The following is a 27,947-nucleotide window of genomic DNA, read 5'->3' on the forward strand; positions in this document are numbered from 1 at the left end:
TAACAATACAATTATTGGTTATAGCCAACCGACAATCTCCACCATTGGAAAATGAAATCAATACAGAGGTTCCTGCCGAAGCCCTCCTGTAGAAGTGCCATTATCACTTAAGTTAAAATGGCAGCAGACATAAACATCGGCTTCACAAGTGGGCTTCAAAACTCGGCTCTCTGACACCAGTGAAGCGTACTAAGTTGACCATATTTCACACAGGCTACTGTTGCTATTAGTTTAAAATCCAAACTTTACATATAAGGCGGCTGTGGCTCAATGGGTAGAGTCATCATCTCTCAACCGGAAGATCGAGGCTTCGATCCCCAGCTCCTGCGAGCAACATGTCCGATATGTCCTTGGGCAAGACAGGGTGTATGTTCCTGTGGTCGAACGCTTGGTACGCTAATTGAGTTAAATAGATAAGTAGAGTTTCAAAAAAATAGGGAGAGAGAGACTTGCTAAGGAAATTTGACCCAGATGCTAAAATATTTGGACATTATAATTTTTTAAGTTGTCAAAAATTAAAAGTTCTACCAGTCCTCTGCCAGGTCTTTGAGGTTGATAAAGCTTTTTATGATGTTACAGTTCAAAGAACCATTCATCAAATATAGATCTAAGAAAGATATCGGCCAATATATTGGTATTTCTCTCCCGGATATCGGCATCAGACCCAAAAATCACATATCGGTCAAGCCCTACTTCTTACACTGTAATTTCTGATTAAATCAGCTATTATCATGCAATGACACACAACATGTAAGTAATGCATGTCTATATTGATATATACACACTATACAGTATGACAAGGACAACGACAAGGCAGAATAAAAACATCAGCTTAAATGTACCTTTAACAGCTCGGGATCAATGCCTTTAATTTTGGGTGCAGGAATGGGCGGCAAAAGAATCATCATTATTCTGTAACGACAAAGAGAGGAAGAGGAGGAAGAGGACACGATGAAGGCACATATTCACAGGTGTTGTTTCTGCACATTTTGAAAACATCGGCTCCAGCTGTAACAATCATCAGTAATGCAGCAGTGGTCGAACATGTTTTGGATAATGTTGCTGAATGTTGCCTGTCTCTACCTGTGCTGCTGGGAGACTATAATGAGCATGATGAGGATGAGGATGCCCACTACCCCGAAAACCAACATCAGTGAGAGTGGGAAGTTAGACTCTGAAACACAAAACATGAGACAGAACATAACATCCTCATTTCATCCCGACCACAGCGAGAACAACGGGCCAGCAATATTAAACCTGCTGCAACCTAATCAACGAGCTGAAACAAATCTTACCTTTGTTGGGTATCTCAGTTACTAAAACAAAGATGGAGTCACTGAATTCTCCAAACTTAGTGAAGGCCTGCATCCTGCAACGAATGTGCAATTCATACTCTTTTCCTATGTGCAGGCCGTAGACTGTCTGCTGGGTGTGCGGCTGTATCTCCAACTGATGTACAGACAGAAAAAGGGAAAAGAGAAAGAGGGGGGATTAAATAAGACATCAATCCATTGGCAGCATTTCCAACATTAAAAATAACAAAAAAGAAAAGTTGTTCATTTAAGTCTGTTTCATAACCAGCTAAAAACTCATCATGATTTAAAAAAAACCCATGATAAATAAATGTAACACAGACAAAAACATCTGAACAGAAACATCTAAAATGTGAGCTAAAACAGGTGTTAAAGGGTGTTTATTTTTGGAACCTGTAACACATCTATCCAAAGGTTTAGGGTAAAGGTTGATGTATTTTTAGTTTAGAAGATGGAGGACATACTGTCATAATAGATGGATCTTAGACAGTGACCAAGTTCTATAAATGCAGCGCTTGTAGAACTTGTCAGTCCAGTTGTAATGAATATGTGTCTGTTCAAGGTCCCATGGCCTCTGACCTACAGACCCCTCCCTTCACTTCCGACAGAGAAGCTCAGTTTTCCCAGAGGGCTTTGCTCAGGCTTCAAATGCCTTTCAGGGGAGGAGTGGGGGAAGGAAACACGACACTGTGGCTGTTTGACCCACCTATACTTTAAGTTAAGAGGGGGGAGCATGAATGTTTGCATTTGTGTGAGCTTGTGCATGTGCACAGAGACTGTCTGTGTATCTTTGTGGGGTGTATTTACTCGTGTCAAGACATGAAGCTGTGTGTGTGTGCAAACAAGCAAAGCAGGGAAGTGAAACTTTAGAGCAACTTTAAGAGGACTCACCAATTCCCAGTTTGTGGTATTTTTCTCTCTGTACTGGATCTCGTACTCTATGCGCATCCAGCCTGCACCAACATCAGCAGAGGGCGGGGGCTCCCAGTTGACCATGACATCATAGCTCAGTCCAGAGGGACTTACGTTCAACAATGTCCAGTTTAGAGACACTGGGGGGTCAGGACGTACTGCAAGGAGGAGGGAAAAACACTCAATGCTATTAACATCCTTGACCATGAGTTAGTAAATGAGTTGACTCTGAGAACTGAGAAGTCAATTATGGATGACCAACTTTAAAATCTGGTTAATGGGCTGATTAAGAAACTTTTGTACAAATATAAGTCGAAAATCAGAAGGGTTCACCTCCATTGATTGTTGATTTATTTTTAGAGCCTTAGCATGAGGTGCTGTCCTTGCGTACATGAATATCGCTAGTGTCTTCTGATAACTACATGAGGTTAAAAACTGTTCTTACTGTTTATATAATCTTTGTTGCAATCCAATGCAAGCCTTAAGCCTTACAAGGTGTGCAGCTAAACCAGTTAAATGTGCCTCATGGTGAAAAGGAATGTCTAAGTCACGAGGTGACAACAAAAGAGTGCATGCTCAAACTTTCAGATTAAAATCATTTTGTGTTAAGGGGACTCACATTGTGTCCCGAGGTTCCAAAAAGAGACAAGAAACTGAATTATAAATTACATTAAAGGAGTTCACAATTACTCTTTGTAAACTCAAGAGAAAATATCCATTAAAAAGAATCTAATTCCTTTGGTACAAACATGTTTCGGCCCTGGGAGATCATACAAAACATGAAGACTGACTGAGAGAATGTATTTTTAAAGGCATATCCTTTAAATATAACAAGTAGCCCTTAATGTATTTTGATCTGGAGAAAAAGGGTAATAGTGGATCAGAAGGTCGGATAATTTGATTTACTGATAAAATTAAAAACGTTGTTTGCTGTAATCATCTTTATTTTGACATGTTGATGGCAGCCTCTGTCACTTTTTCCATCCTCTAGGTAGAAAATGACAAGCAGCAGAGAATAAATATAAAAGGAAAACAACTGACGGATATATCAGCCTTGATTTTTTTTACCCCCCTTTCTGTAAAAAAATGGTAGTGTGGATATATTTCAGATTTTGGAGATATTCATTCAATGTTCTACATTCAAGCATATGTAACACAAGAAAACGCTATTAGGAGATCAAATCATTTGTAAACAACCTAAACTGAATGGTGGTGGACTTCGATCGTTGACCATAGAATCCATACAATGTAATGATTGAAGCTCAAAGCCCACACAGACCCAGAGTGCTGCATATAAGGACACGTTCTGTAAAGCCTACTGAGGTCTCAGTGGTTAAAAAATCTAAATCTGGATGTTATCGAGACAAAATGATGCTTATAATCAATTGGAACACATGTTGATATCAGCAAACACATGACATGCCGTATCTATTAATATCTACAGTCCTTGTTTGACTGTCAGACACGAAAACATTGACTGTCTAAACACTGAAAAATCCAACATTGACACGCAAGTGACATTTACTGGTTTGGCTGATACCAAGCAACATTTCTTGGAAAAATTGTGCTTAAACCATAGACTGTAAAAAACATAGACATAGCCTTTGTGCCTTCACCCAAGCCCACTATGGGCAGTCCCCATAGCGAATGTGCTTTCCACATCTGATTTTCTATCATTCTAGAAACAGGCAAAGAGATGTAGCGGAGGGAGGCCTGAAACCTCCTGGCAAACAGCTACAATGCACCAGTGTTACTCTGTAAACATGCTTATTTCTTGACTTAGAAATGGACATTGTAATATGGGACCTAATGAGGATCACTGGCTTTTGCAGCCAGCCCCAAGTGGACACTTAAGGAACTGCAGTTTTCTTTTTTTACTCTTTGCTTTCACATCCAACCATGAAACCTCTTCAATCTCCAAATGGGATTCTGCTCAAACATATTTTCCAATGTCAAGTCCATTTGGGATGAAATCAAGCATATTACTCATTGTTGCTAAAATCCAGATACATCTGCAGATATTTGTTACTAACCGATATTCTCCACAGTGAAACAGTCATCCTCATTGAAATAGGTGATGTTGTTTTGACTGCGGAGCTGCATGCAGTAGGGGATCCAAACCGATGTGTGGTTCACATCGAAGAAGCACTCCCTATTTGAATGGATGTACTCTGGACACTCTTTCCATTCACGGGTGGGGGAGCTGCATGGGGGTTGGATAAAGGGAGAAAGATAAGACGAAGCACAAGCAGGAATGCTATTTTGCAGGATTTGTAATTGGTCTTATTGGGAAGATACATAAAATCCTTGACCATGCCAATGAAACTCACTCTTTTTTAAGGTAGTAGACTCGAAGTGCCCCAGGTGAGGACAGGTTGTGGAAGTCCCCTGGATTCCACCAACACCGGAACGTCTCCTGGTCCCTCGATATGCACTCTGTGAAATGTGGTTCAAGGATAACTGAAAAAAAAAAAAGCGGAGAAAGAAAAGAAAAATGAGGGGCAACAAGAAAACAGAAGATTGCATGTGATGGATTAATTACATTATCGATGTGCGTTAAGGTTCATCAGTGCGGCATCACCGATAAAATCAAACCTCCAATAACGGCAAAGTATAACCACTTCAATTAGCAACAACAGCTCTAAAACAGATAACCCTGCCACTTCTTTGGCGCTGAGGCAGGCCGTGCATAAATGAGGACGGCGGTGGTTGTGGGGACAACACAGTCCGACGGTGGTGGCTGAGTGTCAGATATTGTGACGTATCTTTGTCTTATATAAATCATCACAGAATTGCTGTCTTGTGATACGATGATTACCATGGGCTAACACTATCATATCATATCACATCATATCGTTAGTCAACCTGAGATTTACAACCCTAGTGTGCAGAGTCAAAGCACTCCTCATCCTAACTGCTGACTTACAAACATAAAAAAAATGTATGTCACTGGTTGGAATTACATCACAGAACCTGCTTCAAAACCACTCAAGCTACACAAGTTATACCTTTAAATTTGAAATCTCTAAATCATATGCCTGTGTGGAACAATGGCAAGCTGCCATGAAAACTTTTTTAATGACCTGATTTTTTCATGCAAACAGAACTGCTTGCAGAAGTTGACACCATGTTTTATACTACAGCTTTGGATAATCTAAAGGAGCCTTTAGATTAACCTATAAAGAGGTGAGGCACAAATATAAACAGCTTGTTATAAGATGGTGTTGTATTGAATCAATTTTCAGTCGCCATGGGTTCATAACATGAAACCTCTTCAAACTCATTTAGCACCATTTGCCCTCTGCCCCACCCTTAGGCCCTGACTCAGCCCTTATCACCAGTCCCTCAGTCAGCACCAATGAATCCCCCCCCCTGCGATCTCCCTCGCCGGTCGGGGGCTTGTTTCTCATCCAGCCACTCGTCGCTGGGTTCGCTGCGAACATAAATAAGCGGCTGAAGGTATCATTGATTTCTGCTCTAGCAGCCCTCCTCCAGTGCTGGCAGCAGAATAAATCACACACAGCGCATGAACATAAACATGCTTCACAACTCAAGGCTGAGAGTTAGAGACAGGATGGAAAAATACTGTGCAAATGCATCATCGCATCATTTTTGCAAACAATTTTCTCCACATAGACTCAACTTTCTGCTTGATATCACTTATAGGCAGCTTTCATGCAATGTGCATGCATACGGCATGCATCCTCAGTAAACATTAGCTCACTTCCTCGGCTACTACAACAAAAAGCCCAACTCAAGCCAAGCCGATCTGCAAATAATCATAATTTATTCACACAGAATATACAGTACACCATTACTTTGATTTATTTCTATTTCATGCCAGTGTCACCTCATCATTCATCACATTCCTTCGCTATTGTGCCTCCAGCTCTCAAACCCTCCCTTCCCCTTTTCCACCTTCCCTCCCTTTATCTTCTGCACACTGTCTGGGTTCCCAGAGCTTTTTTTGCTATTTCAGCCGCCCTTCCCCATCCCACAAATTCCAGCTGCCATCATCAAAGAGCTTTCTGCAGACACTGTGTGCGAAGGAACATTTTGAAGAAATGCGAGAGAGATGGTAGAACAGGGCTACAGTGTGCTTTCTATCATGATGCAGTGTATGCTGCCCCTCCCCTTTTGCTTCACAGCTGTGCAGGATTCATGGCTGGAAAATGAAAATGAAACTTTAGAGTTAGGCTGTAAAAATAACTCCTTCTCAGTTGTCACCAATCCGACGGGGTGCAAGAAAAGGTTATCACAGAGTTTGCACAGCTACGGTTTGCACTTTGTTTGGCAACAAAAGGAACCCTTTTAATGAGCCCGAGAGACAATATCCTAAACAGTCTGCAGAATGTCAACCAGAGTGGAGCTCATACAAACAGTCAGCCAGGGGAGATATTATCCCGTTGTTTAAACTGTTGCTGCCACTGTTTTTTCTGTCTCTCTTGGTTTGAACAGACGCCTCTCCACTCGTAGCTCAGCTCTTGTGATAACAGAAACGAGAATTTGGTCCGGACCTCACCTCAATGCAATTATTTATTTCCATTCTTACTGCTTATGGTGAGGTCAGTCAGCAGCTCTTTCTCCTCTTGTTCAGTATGTAGCAGGCAGGTGAGAGTAAGTAACTATGGGGACTGTCTGTCTGTCAATAAAAGATGCCCCCCCCCCATATCTGAATGCAGGAAAAATATCTTTAGGGTGTTCTGGAGGAAAACCTCCTTTCACATCACCCATCACTAGACTATGCTGGTAAAGGTCAGAAGTACGTTTTGAAAATGTGTTTTTTACATAACTCTGTCAAATCATCTGAAGTGATTCAGAGGTGCAGAGTTGGAAAGCAACACCTGACTCGACTCAAATTCTCACCCGTCTGCCTCTCTGTGTGTCGCTTCTTCTTCCCTGCTCTTCTGTGATATCTGAGGTATAGTTAGGAGGGAAAAAACAGAACCTTCTCTCCATACTGTGTTTTTTTCAGAGTTAAAAAAAAAAGAAGAAAAAATGTTCAAGTTGCAACTGGCGAACAAGCCAGAGGGAACATCTTGACAACCACATGTGGATTGCCCACCATGTACAGGCTGGTAAATTCATTTCAGGGTTCCTACACCCCACTTTCTACAAGTACTTATTCATAACCAGTCTAACTGATGGGAGGCTAGATCCTGCCTGTACCTGCCAGCTGCCATTAAATTATCAGCGGCTGACAGCATTCAGCTGGAAGAAAAAACTTAATTATGTGTGCTTATGTGTGTCCTCGCTCTAATCCTTGCTTCTGCGTCTTCTTGGGCAGTGCTCCATACAGAAGAGCCTGGAAACCACTTATCAACCTTGACGCAAACACTTTAAAAGCTTTTAAAGTTTAAAATCCAGTCAAATGCTGAAATAAAGAACTCCATCTTATCCCATTCCTTGCAACAGCTGGGAACAGCACTAAAAAAGGTTCGAGCAGGCTATATCAGTCTTGCTCAGTGCTTGAGGGAAATGAGGCTCATGTACAGACTTAAACCAGTGTTTAGGGTTTAATACGGCTTTAAAGAGCTGCTATAAGAAAGGAGAAGAAGATACAAAGTAAGAAGGAGGTAAAAGTAACAGATGGGCTGATACAGTCGATGAAAAAACAGATAGAGAAAGTGCAGACTATTATGTAACACCTCCGAAATATGAGCTATGACTGGCTGCAAAAAAACAGAAACTCCTAATTACATAATAGACAAATTAGATTTTTGAGCTTTCAACATTTTAATTAGATCATAAAACAACCGGATTGTTTCAAGGCTTCAGAAATGACACTTTGTAATCTGCTGTTTTTATCGGTCTACAACTGGTTCTGCAAGGAAGACGTTTCAAAGTCTCTGGAGGTACACTGTAATTCTTTCTTTGTCACATCAGTGAATCTGTGTCACGTCCCTCAGGGTTCAACAATGACTCCATTACTGTTCTCTTACCTTTCCCATCCTTCGTAACAAAAGGGACCTTTGAAGTGCCACGCTTCACAACAGCAAATCACTACACTGGGTAATTTCATCGATTGATATTTTTGGAATCATTTGGTGCAGAATGATGGAAGATTTTTTCCCCCTTGCGATCCACACTTTTAGTTATTTTTTTAAACATAACAAAATAAATCTGTATTAGTTATTATTCAAACCAGACTTTTATCTGTCTGACTTGTGCTACCCAACTACACCATCAAAAACAGCACAAAAAAAACATACAGACACATAAACAGTATGGACTGAGTGTCTCTTCATCTTGGCATTAGCACATAATTGATTTGATTACCCATTGCTTGAAAAGAACACACAAGCGGCTGCTGAACAGTAGAACCGGTTGTCCCTGATCATGTCACTCACATAACTCGTACGCTGCTCTGCACTGACACAGGTAAACACAATTACCAGACACTCAGAGCTGAATGACAGCTGCAAGTCTTAATTTAACCACATCACGAGTAAAACATTTTAGGTCATTGTTTGAGCGGCTTATTGTGAGACGGAGATTTGAATTTACAGTAGTGCAGTTCTATTAGCAAATTCAAACTATCCAACCAGTGTTCACACATTTAAGGCATCTTTACATCCACTCAGGACATTTTAAAATGTTGTTGTTACTTCTGTTTAACCCCAGCCTGACTGGCATTGCAGCATCCATGCCAGATGATCCAGAAACGCTGCCTGCATCACCGTCGGTGTCTTTGTTCCTTCGTCTGTGTATCTGCATGCCTGTGTGCATGTGTGTGCTGGGGACAACATCATTTGTCTTCTGAACTGATTGTTTCTTGGATGATAAGTACAAGAAAGAAAGAGCAGATTAAAAGAGAGGATAAGAGGAATAAGACTGTCTGGATTTTTTTTTTTTTTTTAAACATTTCAATGTTTTTTATTCTTCAATACTTTTTTCCACAAGTTTTTTTTTTTTTTTTAATAACATCAAACGTGAAATAAAAAAGCCCAACAACATTCAAAGCCAAGTCTCTTTAAAGAAAGGCAGGTCTCAATTAGAGGCCCTTGTGCATTTAGTGTTGAAACAGTTTGCAGGTCAGAAATAAGTAGAAAAGGGAGGGCAGCAGGTTGGTAAAGAAAGGCTATCTCACAATGCCAGATCAACTTAGGGATTTCTAATTCTTTCTTTTTGATTTTTTTTATGATATCACTATAGTGTACACAGCTGAATATTATATCTGTTGTAAATGTACTATTTTATAGTCCTTTCTATCTTTGTTCTGGTTTGAAAATTGTTAAAGGCCTTTCTCGTATTGACCCCTGCCATGTCACTAATACAGGCAGGGTCCTTTCATAGTCTGGAATAAAATAAAATTGAAGTTTGACACTGTTAAAGTTGTTGAGTACAATACAGTATTCAGGCGAGCCTGAAGTGGACTAGAAGGGGCGGAAAGTTGAGAGACTGCAAGAAGATACAAACAAGGGACCGTAAACAGGTGATATAAATAACTTCCAACATGCACACGGAACACACACGAATACACACATGGAATTTACACCTTCAAAACAACAAGCGACAAAAGAATATCAAAGCGCCATTGTCTGAGTCCTTGAATACATACAGCCTTTCCTTCCATTAAACAATAACCCCATGGCTTGACTTCTGTGTCAAAGTTAAGGACTGCAGAATGACGACACCTGATTCTCATGACTCTCATCGGTGTTCACAGCTTTGAAGTTTAACACAAACAGTCTTGGTGATTGACCACGCGGTAACTTGGTCAGCCGGTTTCTGGTCCAAGAGATTTATCGTGAACTTGAACTAATGATGTTAATCTCCTGTAATGCCATTACAGCCCACAGTACAGCCTTTGTTATGTGGCATTAAGTCAAAGTGAGAGGTAATATAGATGAGCATGGTTTTGGCTGACAGCATATACACCTGCACTTGTTATGTTTATTTTTAGGTTCTATTCTAAAGAGATTTCTTCAATTCCTATCAAGTTTAAGTTGTTTCCAGAGCGGGCTGTGTGGTGGGGAAGTGATTATATCTCTTATTTGACTCCTCTCAGGGGTTGTTTTGTGTGCAGTTTGCATTCGGTGTCCTCCCGCAGTTAAGAAAAGCTTGTTAGGTTGGTGACTTGCCCTCTAGACAAGTCTGCCTAAGTCTGAGCTTGTACGGTTGTTTGTGTGTGAGAACCCCGTGATTTACTGGCGTGCCGTCCAGGATTGAGTCTTGTCCCTCCATGACCTTGACCCCAGTTCCCAGAGTTCAACTTCCATATTCTAAAACAAGAATGTAAGAATTTCATGAATTTCATTTACCTAACAAGACCTTAAATAAAGAGTTGCAGCACTAGCATGTCTATTGAGCGAGGTGTAAAACTTGAACAGAATGAGATGTGTCAGGAAGAAAAGTACGTAAACTAGGCATTTAAAGCTGAGAGAGATAGTGAAGACTCTGTATGTTAACGGTTTAAGGAGGCATTAGGGGGCCAGTTGCTGCGTGGTTATGTGCCGTGCTCCATGTACAAAGAATATAGCCCCCGTCACAGCGGCCATGGGTTCGTATCAACCTTGCCACTTTGCTGTATGTTATCACTCACTCTGTTGTCCCAGCATTTCCTGTCTCTCTTCAGCTGTCCTAACCAATAAAGGCAAAAACTGACCAAAAAATATCTTTAAAAAAAGGATGCTTAAAAGAATCAAGAGATCAGTTCAGTGGCTTCCAATGATCAAAAAGATCCATATTGTCATCTTTCGAACAGATGCCATTATTTTTACATTTCTATTTATATCTAAGAATATTTGGTTTGTTTAAATGTCGAATACCATGATGATGAATACCATCCAACCCAGGTTATAACTGTGAGTGTTTTTTTGTGTGTGCAAGTAACCATACCTGATTGTCTTAAAGTTACAGAGTGCAAATGGCACTGTCTTTGTCTCTTATTTTACTATAGTTCGTCTCCGTTTTTTTCTCCTCACCTCCTTCAGTTGAAAACTTTATTCGCTTCTGCAGACACACACAGACATGTGCAGCCCCTCCCCTCAGATAAACACACTAGCTCATCATAACACCGAGTCAGCTGATGTCGGCATGGTTGCAGCTAGTGCTGCTGCTGGGGGGCTTGAGAAAACAATTTACGGTTGAAAATGATGGAAGTGAAAATGTTGTATATGGAAGTATTCTAAATATCAAGCAAACGCCGAAGGAAAAGTAACAGATTTCGACAGCTCCGTATGCAAGCAATGCTTCAAAGTTGTGGCCAAGTAGCACATCAAAGTTGGCAAAGCATCTGAAAGACCAACCCTCGGTCTCTATGATGAATTTGGAGAGGTCAATGAAGCTCCCGTTTCAGCAACATGTACATGTCATACAGTTATCATGATTGTTACCATGGCACACGTTAACACTAGCCGTTTAACGAACCGATAGCCACGTTAGCTGTCTGGTATTAAGCTAGAGGCTATGGCTAATAATGAAACGACCCAGACTGGTCGTTAATGTAGGAGCAAACGCCAACAGTCCTGCCAGTATTTATTTATTTATTTATTTTTTGCCCCGCGGTTTCGAAAATGGTAGGCTATTGAGTTTTTTTTTTCAGTATCAGTATATAATTCTACTAGTATCGTGACAACCCTCGTTGGTATGTAAAATTTAAGTTTCAACTTTCAAGCTCTATGACATTTTCTCTGCAGTTCTTATAAGACTACACTGTGCTAAAAAAAATCCCACTTTTCCCAAACCATGTTTTCTCCTTTCAACAATCTGCAGCATGCAATTCCAGCTTTGTGTTTAGCTTCAGAGCTTCAGACACCACCAGTCTGGCAGCAAACAAACCCACTGCTTGTCTATGAAGCAGACGTAACCGTAGACTTGAGTGCAAAAACCAGATGAAAAAAGCCTCTACACGTTTAACTGCTGGTTAGTTACCACCTCAGTGGCCAAAAAAAACACAGCCACACTAAGCAAAATCAATGCAAGAGACCTCCAGAGACAGACGCAGACGCTCAAGAAAGGTTTACGGGATGAAAAAGAAGAACGTCTGTATGTAAGGGCATATGAAGACAACCACTGGCTGCAATCATCTGGTTAGCCAATAAATATATAGGAGCATCTCCATACGCCTTCTCTCGGCTTGTTAAACGGCTTGCTGTACAACAGAACAAGAGTACAAGAGTCCAACAGGAAGAGCCAACTGAGTCCTCAATTTAGGAAAGAAATCCTTGAAGTGAAACCTAAAAGCAAATCTCATTGATGCAGTAACCTTTAGTATTCAACAAAGCTCATGGAAACCATGTACAAAAAAAGCCATCGAACTGTGACATTTCGAGTTCATTGAGAGTGAGTGTGCTCATTTTGTCTGCAGGTTTTGTCATCAGTGGGAGATGTGTCAAAGACTTTGTTATATTGTGTATTTGAAGCTCACAGATTAATTATTTTCCTCAGCTTTCTGTGAGTGTTTATAAGACTATTAACTTTGATAAAATATCAAATAAGAGCATGCGTTCTCTTTGTGCCCCGTTTTGCACCTTATTACCATTACATATTGCAGCTGGTCGATATACTATTGCATCTTTCTCACTCTCTTTCTCTCTCTCTCACTCTTGCCCCTCCTGTCACTTTGTATCAGCTTTTTATTGAGTTAAACCAGTGTTTTGCGGTTGAATTGTTAACTTCATCTCAGTGTCATTTTTATCCCAACAGGAGATTGGCCATTTAAGGCCAGACAGGAAAATAAAAGAATTACTCATACATGTATAACTTTGAGCAGACGAGATGGACTGGGGGTAAAATATCAAATATAGGAGGTTTTAAGTATTGAAAGCAGCTGTATCGGTATTGGTTGGTTTGTGAAAGGCACAAGCTGTGTGTGTTTGCACATGTTATCAGCAGCTGTTTTTTGTTTACAGATGTTTTAATGCTTGTTGAAGAGACGAGAGCCATGAGCTATATTACCCACAGTGCTTGCTGGAAGCCATTTTAACGACCAAAGGAGGCGGGCCAGTCAGATTGATTGATGGTTTGACCTCAGCTGGCTTTCGGTGGTTTGTCTGTGAGCTTATCAGTAAACGCACACAGATAAAGACTTTTGCTACAGTCTGTGAACAAATAAGTCACAGAGCTGGGGGGCAAAGACCTCAGAACTCAATAAATGGTGCAGTGAAGACACCGGTTTTACACCCATGTTTTTAATTAACCATGTTTTTTTTGGCATTTAACATCACCTTTTCTAAGTAAAAAATATGCTTGCTATAAATCAGTGGGCCCATTTTATACAAATCATGTAAATGTTGGAAGTCCTCTAGTTTCACACGTACGGCTGATCTGTTACTCATCTTCAGCAAACTCAAGTGACAAAACCACTTGTCATAACCAGGCAGCCTCTGTTCTGCTCCCCAACACAAACACTGCTAAAAACCATGACCAATGAATAATAATCACAATCAGAATTACACAGCCAAAATCTAGGATACGTCCATTAATTTCTGACCAGGATGCCAAGCGGCTGGTTAACATCATTGCTTCATCCAAATGGTCATGCTAACAGTATGTCAAAACTGATATCCTCAAGGCAATGGGTCTAATTATCGAGAAGAAATTGTGAGAGATTGTTTCCAAACCAAAGTCTGAGTAATTTGGCAGCTTTGGTCTCAGATCTTGCACCAGCGATTCCCAGAACCAGAACCCTTCAACCAGAATTATTTCACTCGTAAAGGCCAAAAAGGATTTCAACAAGAAACCAGAAGGCAGAATAAAAAGAACAATATGTTCAGAGAATAAATTGAATCAATGTTCTTAAACTTCAACACAGCATTGGTCCACTGAGTTGTCTCAAAAAGTTGTCTTGACCAATGCAGAGTTATTGAAGCTCTGACTTGTTTATTTGCTGTATCATTGTATTGAGTGAGCTTGGTAAATGGACTAAGCTGACCGTATACAATGTTGAATAGAGAAAAAAAGACAGAAAATATAAGACAAAAGGATTTGTTGGCATTTTTCAGATGTCATTCTTAATGGTTTCCATCTTGTTTTTCACCAACATTTCACAGAAAACATTCACAGAAGTGGCCTTTTTGAAGGACTAGTGGTTCTCTTCTGTGTGGCATATATGCAGTACATAGGAAGAGCAAACGTGAGAGATGGCTCTCGGGTCGATAACATGGCTACGGAGCATGGAAAGAACATGACCATGCATTGAAAGACTGATGCACGGACCTATCCTCCAGAACTAGAACTATAGAGAACTGCACTATGAGTAGGATGAATGCATCAATAGAGTACAGAGGTGGTACGATAAGAGGGAAAGAAGCTCCCAATGTGTCCTTTTTGTGGAAGGTAACATGAATCAAAGGCCTGAGAAGATACAGAAGATTGAAGGGTGCTGAGCGATTCCGAATAAATGATAGGAAAAAAAAGGGATGGAGAAATTTCCACCATGCTGATCCAGGCAGCATTAAGACATATGGTAATGAGTAAGGAAGAGGAGATAATTAAGAAAGTAGTAGAGAAAGGCAACAGTAGATGAGAGAGCGAGGGAATCACTTGAGCTTGATATCCTGCCCATCTAATAAATTGACAGTTAGAATTTAGTGAATGTAAATCAGCAATACTTTATCACCATGCATGCAGAAGAAACTGTGAGTTATCTCTAATATGCACTCTTTAATATTTGCTTATTGACCAAGGTTCATTTTATTATCTCAGCATTGAGCAATGTTATGTGTTCATATTATGCAGACCTAACTGAGTGCTTATATTTTTAAATGGGGCACAAGTATTCAGTGCTTATATGAAATAGAGGTTCACTGTCCAATTCAAGGACACACAATGGCACTGCGAGCCCGGTTCAGACTACAGGATAAGAATAGAGACTCAAACAGATCCAATATCTCAGATTCAAAATTGCCACAAGGGTTTCTCCAGGTGACAAGCGTGCGATCCATTCCAGCAGTGGGTGCTGCAGCAGAGAGACAGAGACGGTTCAGATGTTTCTCAGATCCCCGTCTCAATCGCCTTCAGCGGATGTGTCTAAGAATATACAGGCAAATCAGCTGTGTAATATTTACATTCACGCTGTGTTTAGGTATGATAAGTTGTAAAAGGGAGTTGAAAAAAAAAAATCAAACAAAACTCGCAGCTTCTTTTTATAGCAATAAATAAAAAACCAAATCAGTTCATTTAAATGTGTTGTAAGCAGGATGCATTCAGTATATTTACTCTTAAAATACACCAATAATGACTGGATTATTACTGTTAATACTTTTTTTCAGCACTGATTTTTTTGTGTGAAATATATAAAAATCAGTTTCTTAATGGCATGCAGCTTCATTTTTCCAGCACATAATGTTCATCAAAACTAACAATGCAAACGATGATGATGGTGCTTTACAATTCAACAGTTTATTAAGCTTCTTTTATCCAACACAACTTTACTTTGGGCTCTGGGTGATCGTAGTATTTTAGCACAATTACACACTTGTGGTTGAGATGATAGAAAAATGAATTGTGGAAATAACTGGCACAATTATCAAAATGACAAATGGTGTAAAATAAGTCCTTAAAACATAAATTCAGTTCATCGAGAAAACAGCGTGAATGTGATATCACTGCTTTCAGTTCCAGTGGAATAATTCCTATTTGAAAAAAGAAAAAAACTGAAATGCCGACCAGGAAGAATCAAACAAGAGAAAAATCACATTTTTTGTCTTTAAAGTTTGCAGACACATTTTGCCATATTTAACAGCAACTGAAAAACTATGGTTTTAACGATCTGAAAATGCTAAATCATTTTTGCTGGTCGGGTTAATGGACTCAATCTCAGAAATGATGTGGTCAAAGTTAGCATAGTGACTTTTTAACAATTTCTGGCCATCTTTTGCTCTTCAATTTTGAGCAGTAAATTCAATTTAAAATTAGTTTGGCCTGTTTTCACAGCCACAAACATTCTTTCACCTAATGTTCTCTCCGATGGCTCAGTGACAGCTCCATGAGCTGGCTGAACATCCTGCTTTGTCCATGTCCTGTCCCTGGACTTTGACAGAGACGCTTTCGACCATATATTTACCCAGGCTCTATTGATCATCAGCCTGTTAGACAAGCCAAACCAGGAAAACGCGGCGTTTGCTCAACAGCTAACCTTTCCTCATGTATCTGAGCAAACAGCATTCTGCAACTGTTGTCTGACATAAGTGCTGATAACAAGTGAATACAGCTTGTCGTGCGCACAACTTCTGAATCCGGTGTGTTCATGTTTGATGAGTTGCATAGAGACTCACTTATCCAGTATAATTTTCTTTCCTCCAAGTTTGAAACCTAGACAGACAACACAAAGAAAAGGGAAAATCCACCTACCTGATGATGTCAGAGGTTCCCCGTCCATGACAAAGGCAGATCCTGGAGCAGACAGCCAATCCAAGGAGGAAACCAGGAGAAGGAGCAGGAGGTTTGGAGAGGACAACGAGACAGCCATGATGCTGCAGAGAGACGGAGGGGAGAACGAGAGAGAGAGACAGTAACACAGTGATTATAATTATCTGTTGGACTCCATGACATGCCCATGTGAAAAAAAACAAAAAACTCCTTGCCTCTCTACTCTCAGGCTCCCTCGCTCGGTCTCTCTCTTTCCTTCTCCCTGACCTGTGAGCGCAAATTCTGGGTGCCATTTATTTTGGTGCTGGTGTGTGTGAAACCTAACACGGAACACGGGGCATAATTAATTATCATGCCAGGTTGCTGCTGCAGTGTTTGGGAGCTAACGGTTATTCTGTTCATAGGTTTTTTAAAAATATGTCTTTTTAAAACTGATCACAAAATATTTGATAAGAATGAAAAAGTTCCAGATCTTAATTGGACAGTCCTTATGACAGTTTTACCCAAAGTTAAAAGCATTTGAAATTGTCCATGGTTTTATCCTTACACACATCTACTGAAGGTTGAAAAACGACGGAATGAGAAGTAATTAAAAAAAATTGTTAACAGAATGTAATTATTATGTACCCCCCCCCCCCACCCCCCCCGATCGCAAGATAACTGATTTCATTTTTATTTTACTAGCTTAGTTTACAACATAGCTAATTATAGGCTACAACATTAACTGACTCTCAGACCAACATTTGCCCTCTTCAAACTCGTCACTCCTGAAAAATATCTTCAAAATGTCAATACAGCCTGACCCTAAAATGTTTCTAAAAGCTCTTTAGCACATGTCCCTCAGGGTCCCAGGCACTGGATGCAGTTTTGTCGTTTTTACAATGCTACATGTTGCATTTACAAAACAGGTGTGAAAAATGTGTTCATGCATTCAGCTCACCATGAACATTTCGGGACATTTTCAGAATTTTAGAGAGGCTTTGTGCATGTGTGAAAAGGGCTTTAGACTAGCTGTTGTTTGTTGCAGTGCAGGTATTGAACAAATAGGAGTAAAAGCTGCCCAAAAATCGACCAGCTCTATCGAGAAATAAGATATGGAAGAGTGAACCGAAACTATACAGGTATTTAAATTCAAAATAGAGCTGAGAAAAACTGACAGCATTTGGTGAAAGCTGTGTGTTCATCAATCGAATAACCAGACATTTTTATTTAAAACTTTAAAACAGTTTACAGCTTCTCAAATCCAAAAGTAACCAAAAACAAATAGCAGTCGTGTTTATAAATCGAGCATCACATGCCGTGGTAAAATACAGGAAAAACTAAATGGTACAGAAATGAGATGACTGCCTCTTCTTTATCCATCGACAACTCAAATTAGAACTCTTGCAGAAACATAAGATCTGTTATGGAGAACAAACAGTGACAACGTCTTCCTGGTCAATAAGCTGGTGTCTGAGGACAAGTTCTACCAGTCAAGTCTAACCACTAAATATAGGCCAAGCTCCCCGTCCGCACCCATTGCTATTTACAGCTGCGTCGCCACAAGTTTGCAGGGCTGCCAACAACTTAAACGTGGAGGCTGTGCTTCTGAGGGCAATGCTCTCAGTACTTTCCCCACTTTCTTCTGCATTCTGAGGACACCTTAACGACACATAGCTGCAGAGAGCTGCACAATAAACCCAAGATTTTACAGGAGAAACACTTGCGCGCAGTAGTAGCAAAGGAGAACTGTTTTACATCACGCTTCACTCACATTTATAGAGTGACAACGACTGAGAAAACATGTGTCAACATCAAGCACATTTTCATGACTCAAACGCCAGGGCGTTAAAAATTCTAGTGTCAAGAAAATGTTTGAAGGAAATCCCCCAGTGTTATGAAATAAAAGAGCATAAATCAAACATGTGCAGCTAATCAAAAAAACAAAACAAAACAACAATACATAGAAACAACATAACACACTTAAGATTGGCTGTAGCTCACAGGCAGGGGGAAATGGGACAATAACTCATGCAACAATACACTACATGTGAAACAGGGTAATTATTCTATCAGGGTTTATGGATTTTGTCATTATTGATACACTGCAAAAAAATCCAGATATCTGATATTCACTTGGTGTCCGTTTCACCTCTCATAATGCGATATGTCCGAATTTCATCAGACGCCTTGCTTTCCGTCATTCATGTTATGAGTGCTACTGTGAGAAGTCATGGAGTGGGGACGCAGTGAGTCAAATTTACAGAAAGATCTGTCTCGAGCGCAAAATGTCTGTAAAAGAAAAAAAAATGTATTTGGAACTAGTGATTTAAATAATTGTATCACACAAGATAAGACAACAACGTTTTGCCACATCCATATTGTGTCCTACCTCAACACACAGAGCGGGTCGTTCGCCAATTAAAAGGTTGGTCGATTAATCCCAGTTTAAAAATATCCTTGGGCTTAACACAAGTGGCAACCACTGGTGTTGAAAAATGAAGCCAATGTGGAAGTGCAGAACCTGCAAGCAAGCTTACTAAGTTGAGCAAAAGTCAATTTAAAACAGCATTTGCAACAAGTCCACTGCCATCGATGGGCTTTAAAAGTCCACTTCAGAAACCAATGGGTGACGTCACCCATGTTTTAAACAGTCTGTGGTTAGATACTCAACTCACACCTTAGTCCTAAGGAATACCTTTCTGTGGGTAAAGATATTTATTGATGGATGGCCTAGCTTGGCACTGTCAACAGTGTTTGAAGTGTCTCTTCTAAAATTCCAGTTGAGGCGAGAAGTTGACTCTGCTGGTCTGCCTAATAGGATATGTGTAACACAAGGAGGCCGAAAAGTGGAATGAAGTTCTTCTCCCCCCCCTGATCCGTTGTTGTAGGTAGTAACAGATGTGTAATGGGGCGAGATGGTGGCAATGTGAAACGTCGAAGCTGGACAGAACAGCACTGTATGAGTGTGCATGTCCGACTATGTGTGTATGGGAAATTCCCGCTGTGCGCATACACGCCGTGCCTCTCGTGTTTGTGCAACCCCATAATACAATGTGAAATCCCACACTGGGACACCAATATGAAGTTGTTGCGGTCGGAACATACAAGTACAAAGGCGTTACAACACTGGTACTTTGTTATGGTGCTGTTGCAGAATTGCAATATGTAAGGGGCTATTGTGTATGTATGTGAGTAAAGACTGTAGTGGTTTAAAAAATTTAAAAAAAACTAGAAATGTACATAGAATAAGAAGTGGAGTTGATTTACCATTTACCAAAACTGAAACAGGAAGAACCTTCATTTACATCTTTATAAACTCTAGCTGAGAAACATGTAGTTTGTAGGACTGTATGACTCACATTGAAAAAATTGACCCTGTTATACTGAATTTTGTAACGGTATAAATGTTAAGTCATAAGAAGAATGTGAGTATGTGGGGGGCTGCGTGTATGTGTGGATGAATTCCATGTGTTAGAGGCTGGATGAGACCAAGTTATACAATGCAAGAATTTATAGAAGAGAGCTGTCAAGAAGCTGGCTCATCTGTCTGGACTGAAGCGCTCCATTTATAACCAATTATTGCTCATTTTCTGCATTTGTCATCCTGCCCAAGGTTCTCTTCAGATCTTCCCTCTCTTATTCTGTCTGAATCGCCCTTCACATTTGATCATCTGTCATTTTAACATCATCATTAAATCCATCTCCTCCTCAAATGCCAATTATTCTGGTGAACTTAACCCTCTGATGAACAATTATTAAACACTTTTCCTACTCTGACCTACTTTTCGATATTTTCGGCAATGTTACTTTTTTCTAGTCTACCATGTTTGATCAGATGAGAAACAAAAGACGGAGGCCAAACAGTCCCTCCTCTCCAGTTGAAGGCTTCATGTTAACCCCAATATCAGTCTTTCCTTTTTCCTTGAAAACTTGTAGCTTCATATCAATCTCGTGCACGATTCTCCCCCATTCCTTTCCTTATTTCAGCCAATTACAAGCACATAAACTCACAGGAAGTCAGTCTAAGCCAATCAGAGAAGAGGGAGGCTCAGCGCAGGTCTCCTGGGGTCCCTCTGTAAACATATAAGGCCTCTGTGGTCAACCTTCCTCCCACTACCTCTGCCCTAAAACACACGCGCACATGCAACAGCTTGACTTGGCACCCCACTGCCAGCACCATGCCTCTCCCATGTTTTCTTTAATCTCTATTAATCATCTGTGTTTGTTCAAGAGGAGCTGACAAGAGAGAGAGGAGGAGGAGGAGGAGGAGGAGGTAAGCAGCAGATGGGGTGATTGTTTGAGAGGGAGGCCAAAGAAAAAAGGTTAGGAGGTGAGAGGGCACATTATATTTGCTCTTCTATAGCTGCAGAGGAAAAGCATAATCAAACACAGAGCTGTGTGGCAAGCTCCAGTTTAGTTTGAGGCTTAAGACTGCAGTGGATACAAATTCTGTCATTCTTTTTTTAAACATTTACTTTTTCCTGTGAAAGACTGAGTGACACTATTTGTCTCAGAGTCTTCATTTATCTATTGAACTGGTTGATATTCATACCCAGTATATTTGGTGCGGCTGAGGTGGAAAGGGGGTTTGGTCTTTTACAAACACAGCCCCACATAACCCTCTGGGAAAGATGGCTTACAAACAGGTGTTTTTTCTTGTGTTTACGCAATTTTTGGAAGTTATTTTGTGACTGTGCTTTCTGGATTCAGATTTCTAGTCCTGAAGCACTCATATTGGATTCTTTAGGAGCTTAGATGATTTCAGTGTTTGTCCTTCCATTCATCTGGACCGATGGCCCAACCCCACAACACGGCCTTTTGCTCTCCAAAAGAAAGGAACAAAAGATTTTATATTATGTGCGCCACATTTCAGCACACTATAAACATTTATGCATTTTACTGTACTCAGCTAGCACATTCTGGGCTTATCCTTTTTTTTTTTTTTTTAATACACAACTAAAAGAAGACAGGTTGATTGACTACAGGAGAGAAGACGAAGTCAATATGTTAAAGGCTGGGTCGGTAATTTTCAAAAACTAGCATGATTTTGAAAGTAGCATCTTCTCGTGTTCACTAACCCCCTCCCCTCTGTGCTCCCTCGAAAGTCCCGCCCCTCACATACATGCACTAGCGCCATTGGTCCAGAAGCAGATTTCAGCTCATGCTTCGAGTGTGGGCTCATGCATGCATGGGGCAGAGAGGCTTGATTGGTTTATAAAATGTTTACCGAGTGCCGACATTGGTCGAAGTTTTTAACTGCTACAGATGAAGGATTTTTTTTCATTTATTTTTCAGAGCACACAAGTTATTCATTTCTGTCGTGACCTAAAGAAAGTTTCAACCAAAATCTTAAAAAGTATATCTGGAGAAATGTAACTTCCCTGCCTTTGTGTTAGGAAAAAAAAAAAATCTTAAAAACTAACATCTGGTATGGGGGCGCCAGAAGCGTAGTGGTTAGTGTGTGCGCTCCATGTAGCAGTGGCATTTGTTCTCCAAGCAGGTGGCCCAGGTTCGAATCGAATCGTAAAGGCAGAAACTGGCAGACTCTGACGCTACGTCCGCCATGTTGGACATGTTGTAATAATTACACTACTACTTACATAGGGTCCTTTTTACCACATGTCCTGCCTCCTGAGACCCCCTTCCTGTCCCACGGAAAGGAAGACAACTTCCTGCTGCAAGGGATATGTGTGAAAGAACAACCTCGGAAGGTTTCAGGAGCAGGCTGTGCTTAACACTGCTTAAACTGTTCAGAGGAGCTTGTGTGAAACGAGCTAAAATGAAACAGCGACTTCTTATGTGTGGTCTTTGATTGGGTGAAATTTCAGTGAAGACGACAGCTAGCACATACATATCTAAATGCATCAAACATTTTTGTGTGTGTGCCACTCGTGCTATCGTTGCGCACCAGAAGCTGGTCAGCGCTGTGTCTGATCGGACATAAATCTCGTGGCAACAGGTACTGAAGTTGGGGGTACAAGCATGGTCCCACAGCGCAGCAGCAGGGGAGGGGGCTGTAGAGTGAAGAGACGAGCGCGCTCTGGAGAAGCGCCCAGAACGCACCAGAGACGCGTAACCCGACAAAATGAAATGCCCAGTTTAAAATGTAATGTTGGCGAGAAGAGGGAAATAGGACGACATAATGTCAATGTTGAAATTCTTTAGAATGCAGACGCTGTGAATGTTCAGTTATAGTTTAATCATGGCGTTTAATTTAAACACATCAGAACGTCTTTTATTGAGCCTGTGTCTCCTCCTAACTGCAGCCTGCAGTGCGTAACACTGGGGCTCCTGGATTAGCACGTTCTTTTCAAAGGTGTTAAATTCAGACACCGTCACAACCAATGCAATTTATGCCTGGCTTGGTAAATCACATTGCGTGTACTAACTTAACTTCTTTGCATTTTCTCCTCCCAGTATTTTGCGCACTTGGGCAGAAACGCCTCGTTTTGCATATTCATTAAGGCAAACGTACTAAATGAACAGTACGTGTTGTTTTGCTCATATGAAAGACGCAATCCTCACTGCACGCTGTTAGTAGATCAGATAGCACTTTTTTTGCTGGCGGTATCAAGTTTGCACACGTTTTAATACACGCAAACGTTTAGTAAATCTGGCCCTTAGTGGAGTCAACTGCTGGTCCGGGGAAAATAAAGTGTGGGACAGGCAGACAGCGTGAGAGAGGGGCTGGCAGAGGCGAGGATTAACTTGTCACTGGAGATAAAAACAACACGGGTGAACCTCGTCAAAGGGAGCCATGTAGTGTTTTCACACTTGCACTAAACACTCAAACATTCTGTGTAAAGTCTAGATGAGCTTATGTGAGAACACTGAAAGAAATACCAAAGATCTACTGTGAGCAACAGGGAGGTGGTGGTGACTTTTGTAACCTGCAAAGGCTGCACATCCTGCATGTGCACGACTTGTGCTATCCCTGTGCTTGTAATTCAACTGCTTAATAAGGATTTCTGTTCTGCTCAGCTGCCTATATTGTGATTCTGTCAAACCATAGGTAGCATTCATATAGAGGGAAAATTGTCATAATTACTCCACTTTACCTTGCCTCCTGCCACGCCCCTTCCCCTCACATTAGACGGGGATAGTCTCCCTCGAAAAAGAGGCCTGTTTGAAGAACCAACTCAGGGAGATTTCAGTGACAGTCTGCCTGAAGTTTTCTACACATTTATGAAAATGGCTTATCTCTTCTATTCATCCGTTAATGATGAAATGTCACAACTTGGGACAGAATCAGGTCAAACGAGCACCAATCTATGTTGCCAATGTATGTAAGTTTAATTTAGACAGTACAACATCTGCTGCTGTCTGTCTGTTAGAAACAGACATGAACAAAACGGCTTCATCTTTAAAAGAATCCAAACACACTTGGGTAACATCAGTATTTGCTGCCCTGTTGATTTGAATGGATAAATACTGCTCTCTCTTGAGGCAGCTTTGGCTGAACATTCATAGTGGGAATTTTTTTTAAAGCTTTGGTAATTGTCAGTACTATTTCTTATTAAAATAATGGATATCATTTAAAAAACATGTTGCCTCATCATCATAATATCTCTGTATTGAAAAATTTTACAACCATATACCACCTTGCACTTGAAGAAGTGAGCAGCTACCAAAGCAGCCTGCCTCACATTCAGGATAAACATTTTTTTTACAGAAAGTGAGAAAGTGCCCAGATTCATAACATGTCAATTCTCCAAACGAGCATGCACTAGAAGTATACAGTGAATATAGTACACTTATGACATAATATGGCAAAACAACTTTGTAATGTTAGCTGTGCATTTACATCCTCATTTGAAAACTTGGGCCAATCACATTGAGTCTAAAATACCTACTTAGCAGCAGGAGTACAAAGACACTTACACTTACAGCTGTTATTGTCATTTCAGTTTGTCACGTTATTCTATCATTGTACTATTCAACAATGTTATCGCACACGTAGAATTTCCGCACACCATGAAGATTTGCTTCTGGCGCTGTGTTTCATCAGACAACACTACTTTCATTCATTCAGAGATTTTTATGGACCCATCTCGTAAAATGCGACATGCAATAAACCTGTGAGATCACTTTTGCTGCACAGTGTGCTTCAGGGACATTAAAGCATGTAACCCCAGTAACTTTGTAACGAGTCTCTCCCAGCAGGACTCTATGATTAGTGGAGGAAGTGCACATCACTCGCTCGCAGTACGTCTGCTGGCAGATCATATTAACTGTAGGTTCTTTTAAATAAGTATTTTCTAAATCTGAAATCGTTTGTTTTTTGAGGGATTTAGTGGAAGTACAATAAAATGCTAACAATCCAAAACCTGATTTGCCCTCATCTACAGCTACTCTGCTGTGAGCAAAGAGATCCTTTCTGTTCCACTGTATTTCTAATGCTTTCTCCAGTTGATTAAAAATTGTAGAGTGAGCCTGGGGCCGTAAATGCTGCAATAGATCTATGCATTTAGTCTAAAGGGGTTATAAAAATATTGGATTGTACCAAGGTATGTTTACATTAGCCTCTCTTGGGCTTTACAAATGTGTGAGACGCTGCTTAAGTATTTGATGCCTTAGTGTAAATCTTATTCTCGTACTACTGCATTTCTAATCTCTGGCTTTCACACTATTTCCTCTTCATAGTGTCTTTTATTCCTTTCTAAAACTGCTCTGTCTCTCATTCATTCTCTCCTCTATCGCTAAAAGTATACCCTGATGCTCCAAGCTTTCAGGACTCGTGGCTAATTGACAGACGAAGGACAATAAAAGATGTGAATCACTTCAGTATGACCTTGTTAATTACGTTGAACAAGTTGCTGACTGTATAGTCTGAACTGTATCCTAAGCAATTAAACTTTAAGTATTAACTATTTCACCACACTCGGCTTTTATTTAACTTGGCTTAAGCCATAGTCAAATTACATGGAGCACATTTAATCACTCTGTCTCCACAAGTTATCAACACACCTTATCATCGAAATGTCAGTGCACGATTTTACAGACTACCATTCAGGAGAAATTGTTAAATTTTAACATGATCATTTCTTAATCGTCATACAAAAACATGTACAAAGTCCACTGTCAGGTCAAGAACCATGCAAATAGAATTTTGTTTCCTTGACCCTTCCCTTCCCCACCAACCTCTTTCTTTAAAATAAACAAAATTTGAGTAAACATACTGCAGACTCCAACATGAGCCTGCACGTTACGCCAGACTCTGGTGAGGCAGAGCCTGTCAGACGAGACGCAGGGCCCACAAACATGCAGCTCGACCAGCTGCTCCTATAGACCTTTAACTGTTGGATTTATTTACATTAAGTCATTAAGAGTGTGTGTGTGTGTGTGTGTGTGTGTGTGTGTGTGTGTTTGGCGTGTGTGTGTGTGTGTTTGCGTAGAGGGTATAGGTGCAGAAACCTGTGTATGGTTGTGTTTCTGTGTGTGTGTGCGTGTGTGTGTGTGTGTGTCTGTGTGTGTGTGTGTGTGTGTGTGAGAGAGAGAGAGAGAGAGAGAGAGAGAGAGAGAGAGAGAGAGAGCTCTCAAGCATGCTGATCTAGATGGCTCTAATGTCTCTGACTCTTATTTCATAAGAGAGAGTGGAAAACTCGGAGTCAGCACGCTGGCATGAGAAGAGCCCGTGCTGGAAGCAGATCAGGACACACATCTGCACACACAGCTACAGAATGTGTGTGTGTGTGTGTGTGTGTGTGTGTGTGTGTGTGTGTGTGTGTGCGTCCTCGTGTGAAAGCACAGAATCAAGTGTGTGTATCGGTGCAGGAAGGGGAAAGGTAAAGAGTGCAAGCAATACTCTCCAGAAGCAAAGCAAAGACCGAGAAAAATCTCTCTCAAAGTGATCTTTGTGGAAAATGTCAGCTTTGCAGCATTCCTCGTGTGTACACGCACGGACATGTAGCAGTTTGTCTATCATATTAAAACCAATGGCTGTCAAGACACATTTTAGCCTCCCAAAATTGAACTTTTTCATCCAAACAACTGCTGGTCAGCAGTAAATAACGGGTTGCCATGGTTGTTCATTTGAGAGATACATTATTCAGCCACATGTGCACTTCTCCTAGATTTGATTTGAATGATTTACTACATGTTGAATAGTTACACATTTAGTCCAATGCTACTCATTTAAAATAGTTAATACAACTTTCCTCCAGCCCACATGTTATTTTAGTGGACTAAATGTGCAGCATGTTCTTCTGTTATGTGCTCAAAATCCTGCTGTTTCTCCCTCTATCAGACACACACATACACACACAGAACCCCCCCCCCCCACACACACACACACACACACACACACTGAACACACATCCTGATCTTAGTGCACCTGTATGTGTGTAAAATCTAATGGCTTCCTAAGCTCTCAAAGGGTATAGACCAGAGCATCACGGCTGTATTTAATGTTTTATGTGGGAGTGGAGCGCACACTAAGAAAGAATCTGTCAAAACTGATGTCTTTTAAAACTCTACGCCTCATCTATTAAAACATCTCTTCCTGCAGGCAGCCACCTGGTGAATGCTTTAATGGCTGCCATTAGGCATGTCCCCCATCATGCTTTTTCCTCTACATTAGTACCTACTGAGCAACCTTTACAATAATAACTTACATTTAAAGGTTGCTTTGAGGTGACTATTAGGGGAGTTTGCAGCCTTGGAGAGAGAGACTTGATATGTGCGTCATATCAGGCACATCACACAGCCTAACAGGTTTTGTGATCGTCTCTAAATCGGCCTCTGCAGAGCAAAGGAACAAAATATACGTGCAGTATTGAATCAGCGATTTAGATCAAATTATGACATGGAAGCCTCACAGTGGAGGACAGTGTCATATGATGTCAGATCAATAGAAGAAAAAAAAAACATCAGTGCTATGTAAATGAGACTCAACAGTGCAAGAAAACCTTTGCTGAAGTAATTAAGTACCTCGGTCAGGGGGACGTCGGAGGGAAGAACAAGGTATTGATATGTAAAAATGTCTGATACAATTATTGATACATTGGTGCTAGATAAGATTTCTTTTTTTATGACAGTACTCTCAACTGATTTCTCACCAATTTGACCTACTTAGTGAAAGCTCCATGACTCCTTATGGTGGTGTTTGACATGAATGAGTGTGAATTGGCCAAAGAATAAGTTAAGAGAAGGATAAAAGAAGTAGACAGGGGATAATGTTTGACAGCCTGAATAGAAGTTTGGAAATTAAGTGTGACATTAATCATTAATCCTGTATTTGACCTGTGTTGTGTTTTATTTCCTTCAGTTTAAAAGGTAACGTGATCATCTGATTGCTCTGCAACACATTAATCACTGCAAAATCACTGCGTCATGCCGAGGGCCACGCATCATCTATTGTATTGAGTTGCTCTGAGAATCATACTTTAAGAATAAACTATTTCTCACTCGATCACAATGTAGTGA

At 40.6% G+C, this 27,947-nt stretch overlaps 1 protein-coding gene across 1 annotated transcript in view; it reads right to left on the reverse strand.

Annotated features, from left to right (window-relative positions):
* ghra (growth hormone receptor a) overlaps positions 1 to 27,947 on the reverse strand; it is a 36,124-nt gene that overhangs the window by 7,133 nt on the left and 1,044 nt on the right. Inside the window, exons 2-8 of the mRNA XM_079355386.1 lie at positions 16,524 to 16,645; positions 4,556 to 4,685; positions 4,259 to 4,428; positions 2,205 to 2,383; positions 1,296 to 1,449; positions 1,084 to 1,174; positions 843 to 912 (exon numbers count right to left, since the gene is read on the reverse strand). Coding sequence (XP_079211512.1) covers positions 843 to 912; positions 1,084 to 1,174; positions 1,296 to 1,449; positions 2,205 to 2,383; positions 4,259 to 4,428; positions 4,556 to 4,685; positions 16,524 to 16,641 — 912 coding nt within the window. The 5' untranslated portion in view covers positions 16,642 to 16,645. The remainder of the gene's footprint in view (positions 1 to 842; positions 913 to 1,083; positions 1,175 to 1,295; positions 1,450 to 2,204; positions 2,384 to 4,258; positions 4,429 to 4,555; positions 4,686 to 16,523; positions 16,646 to 27,947) is intronic.

The sequence above is a fragment of the Symphodus melops genome (assembly GCF_947650265.1).
Source record: "Symphodus melops genome assembly, chromosome: 1".
NCBI classification, from domain to species: domain Eukaryota; kingdom Metazoa; phylum Chordata; class Actinopteri; order Labriformes; family Labridae; genus Symphodus; species Symphodus melops.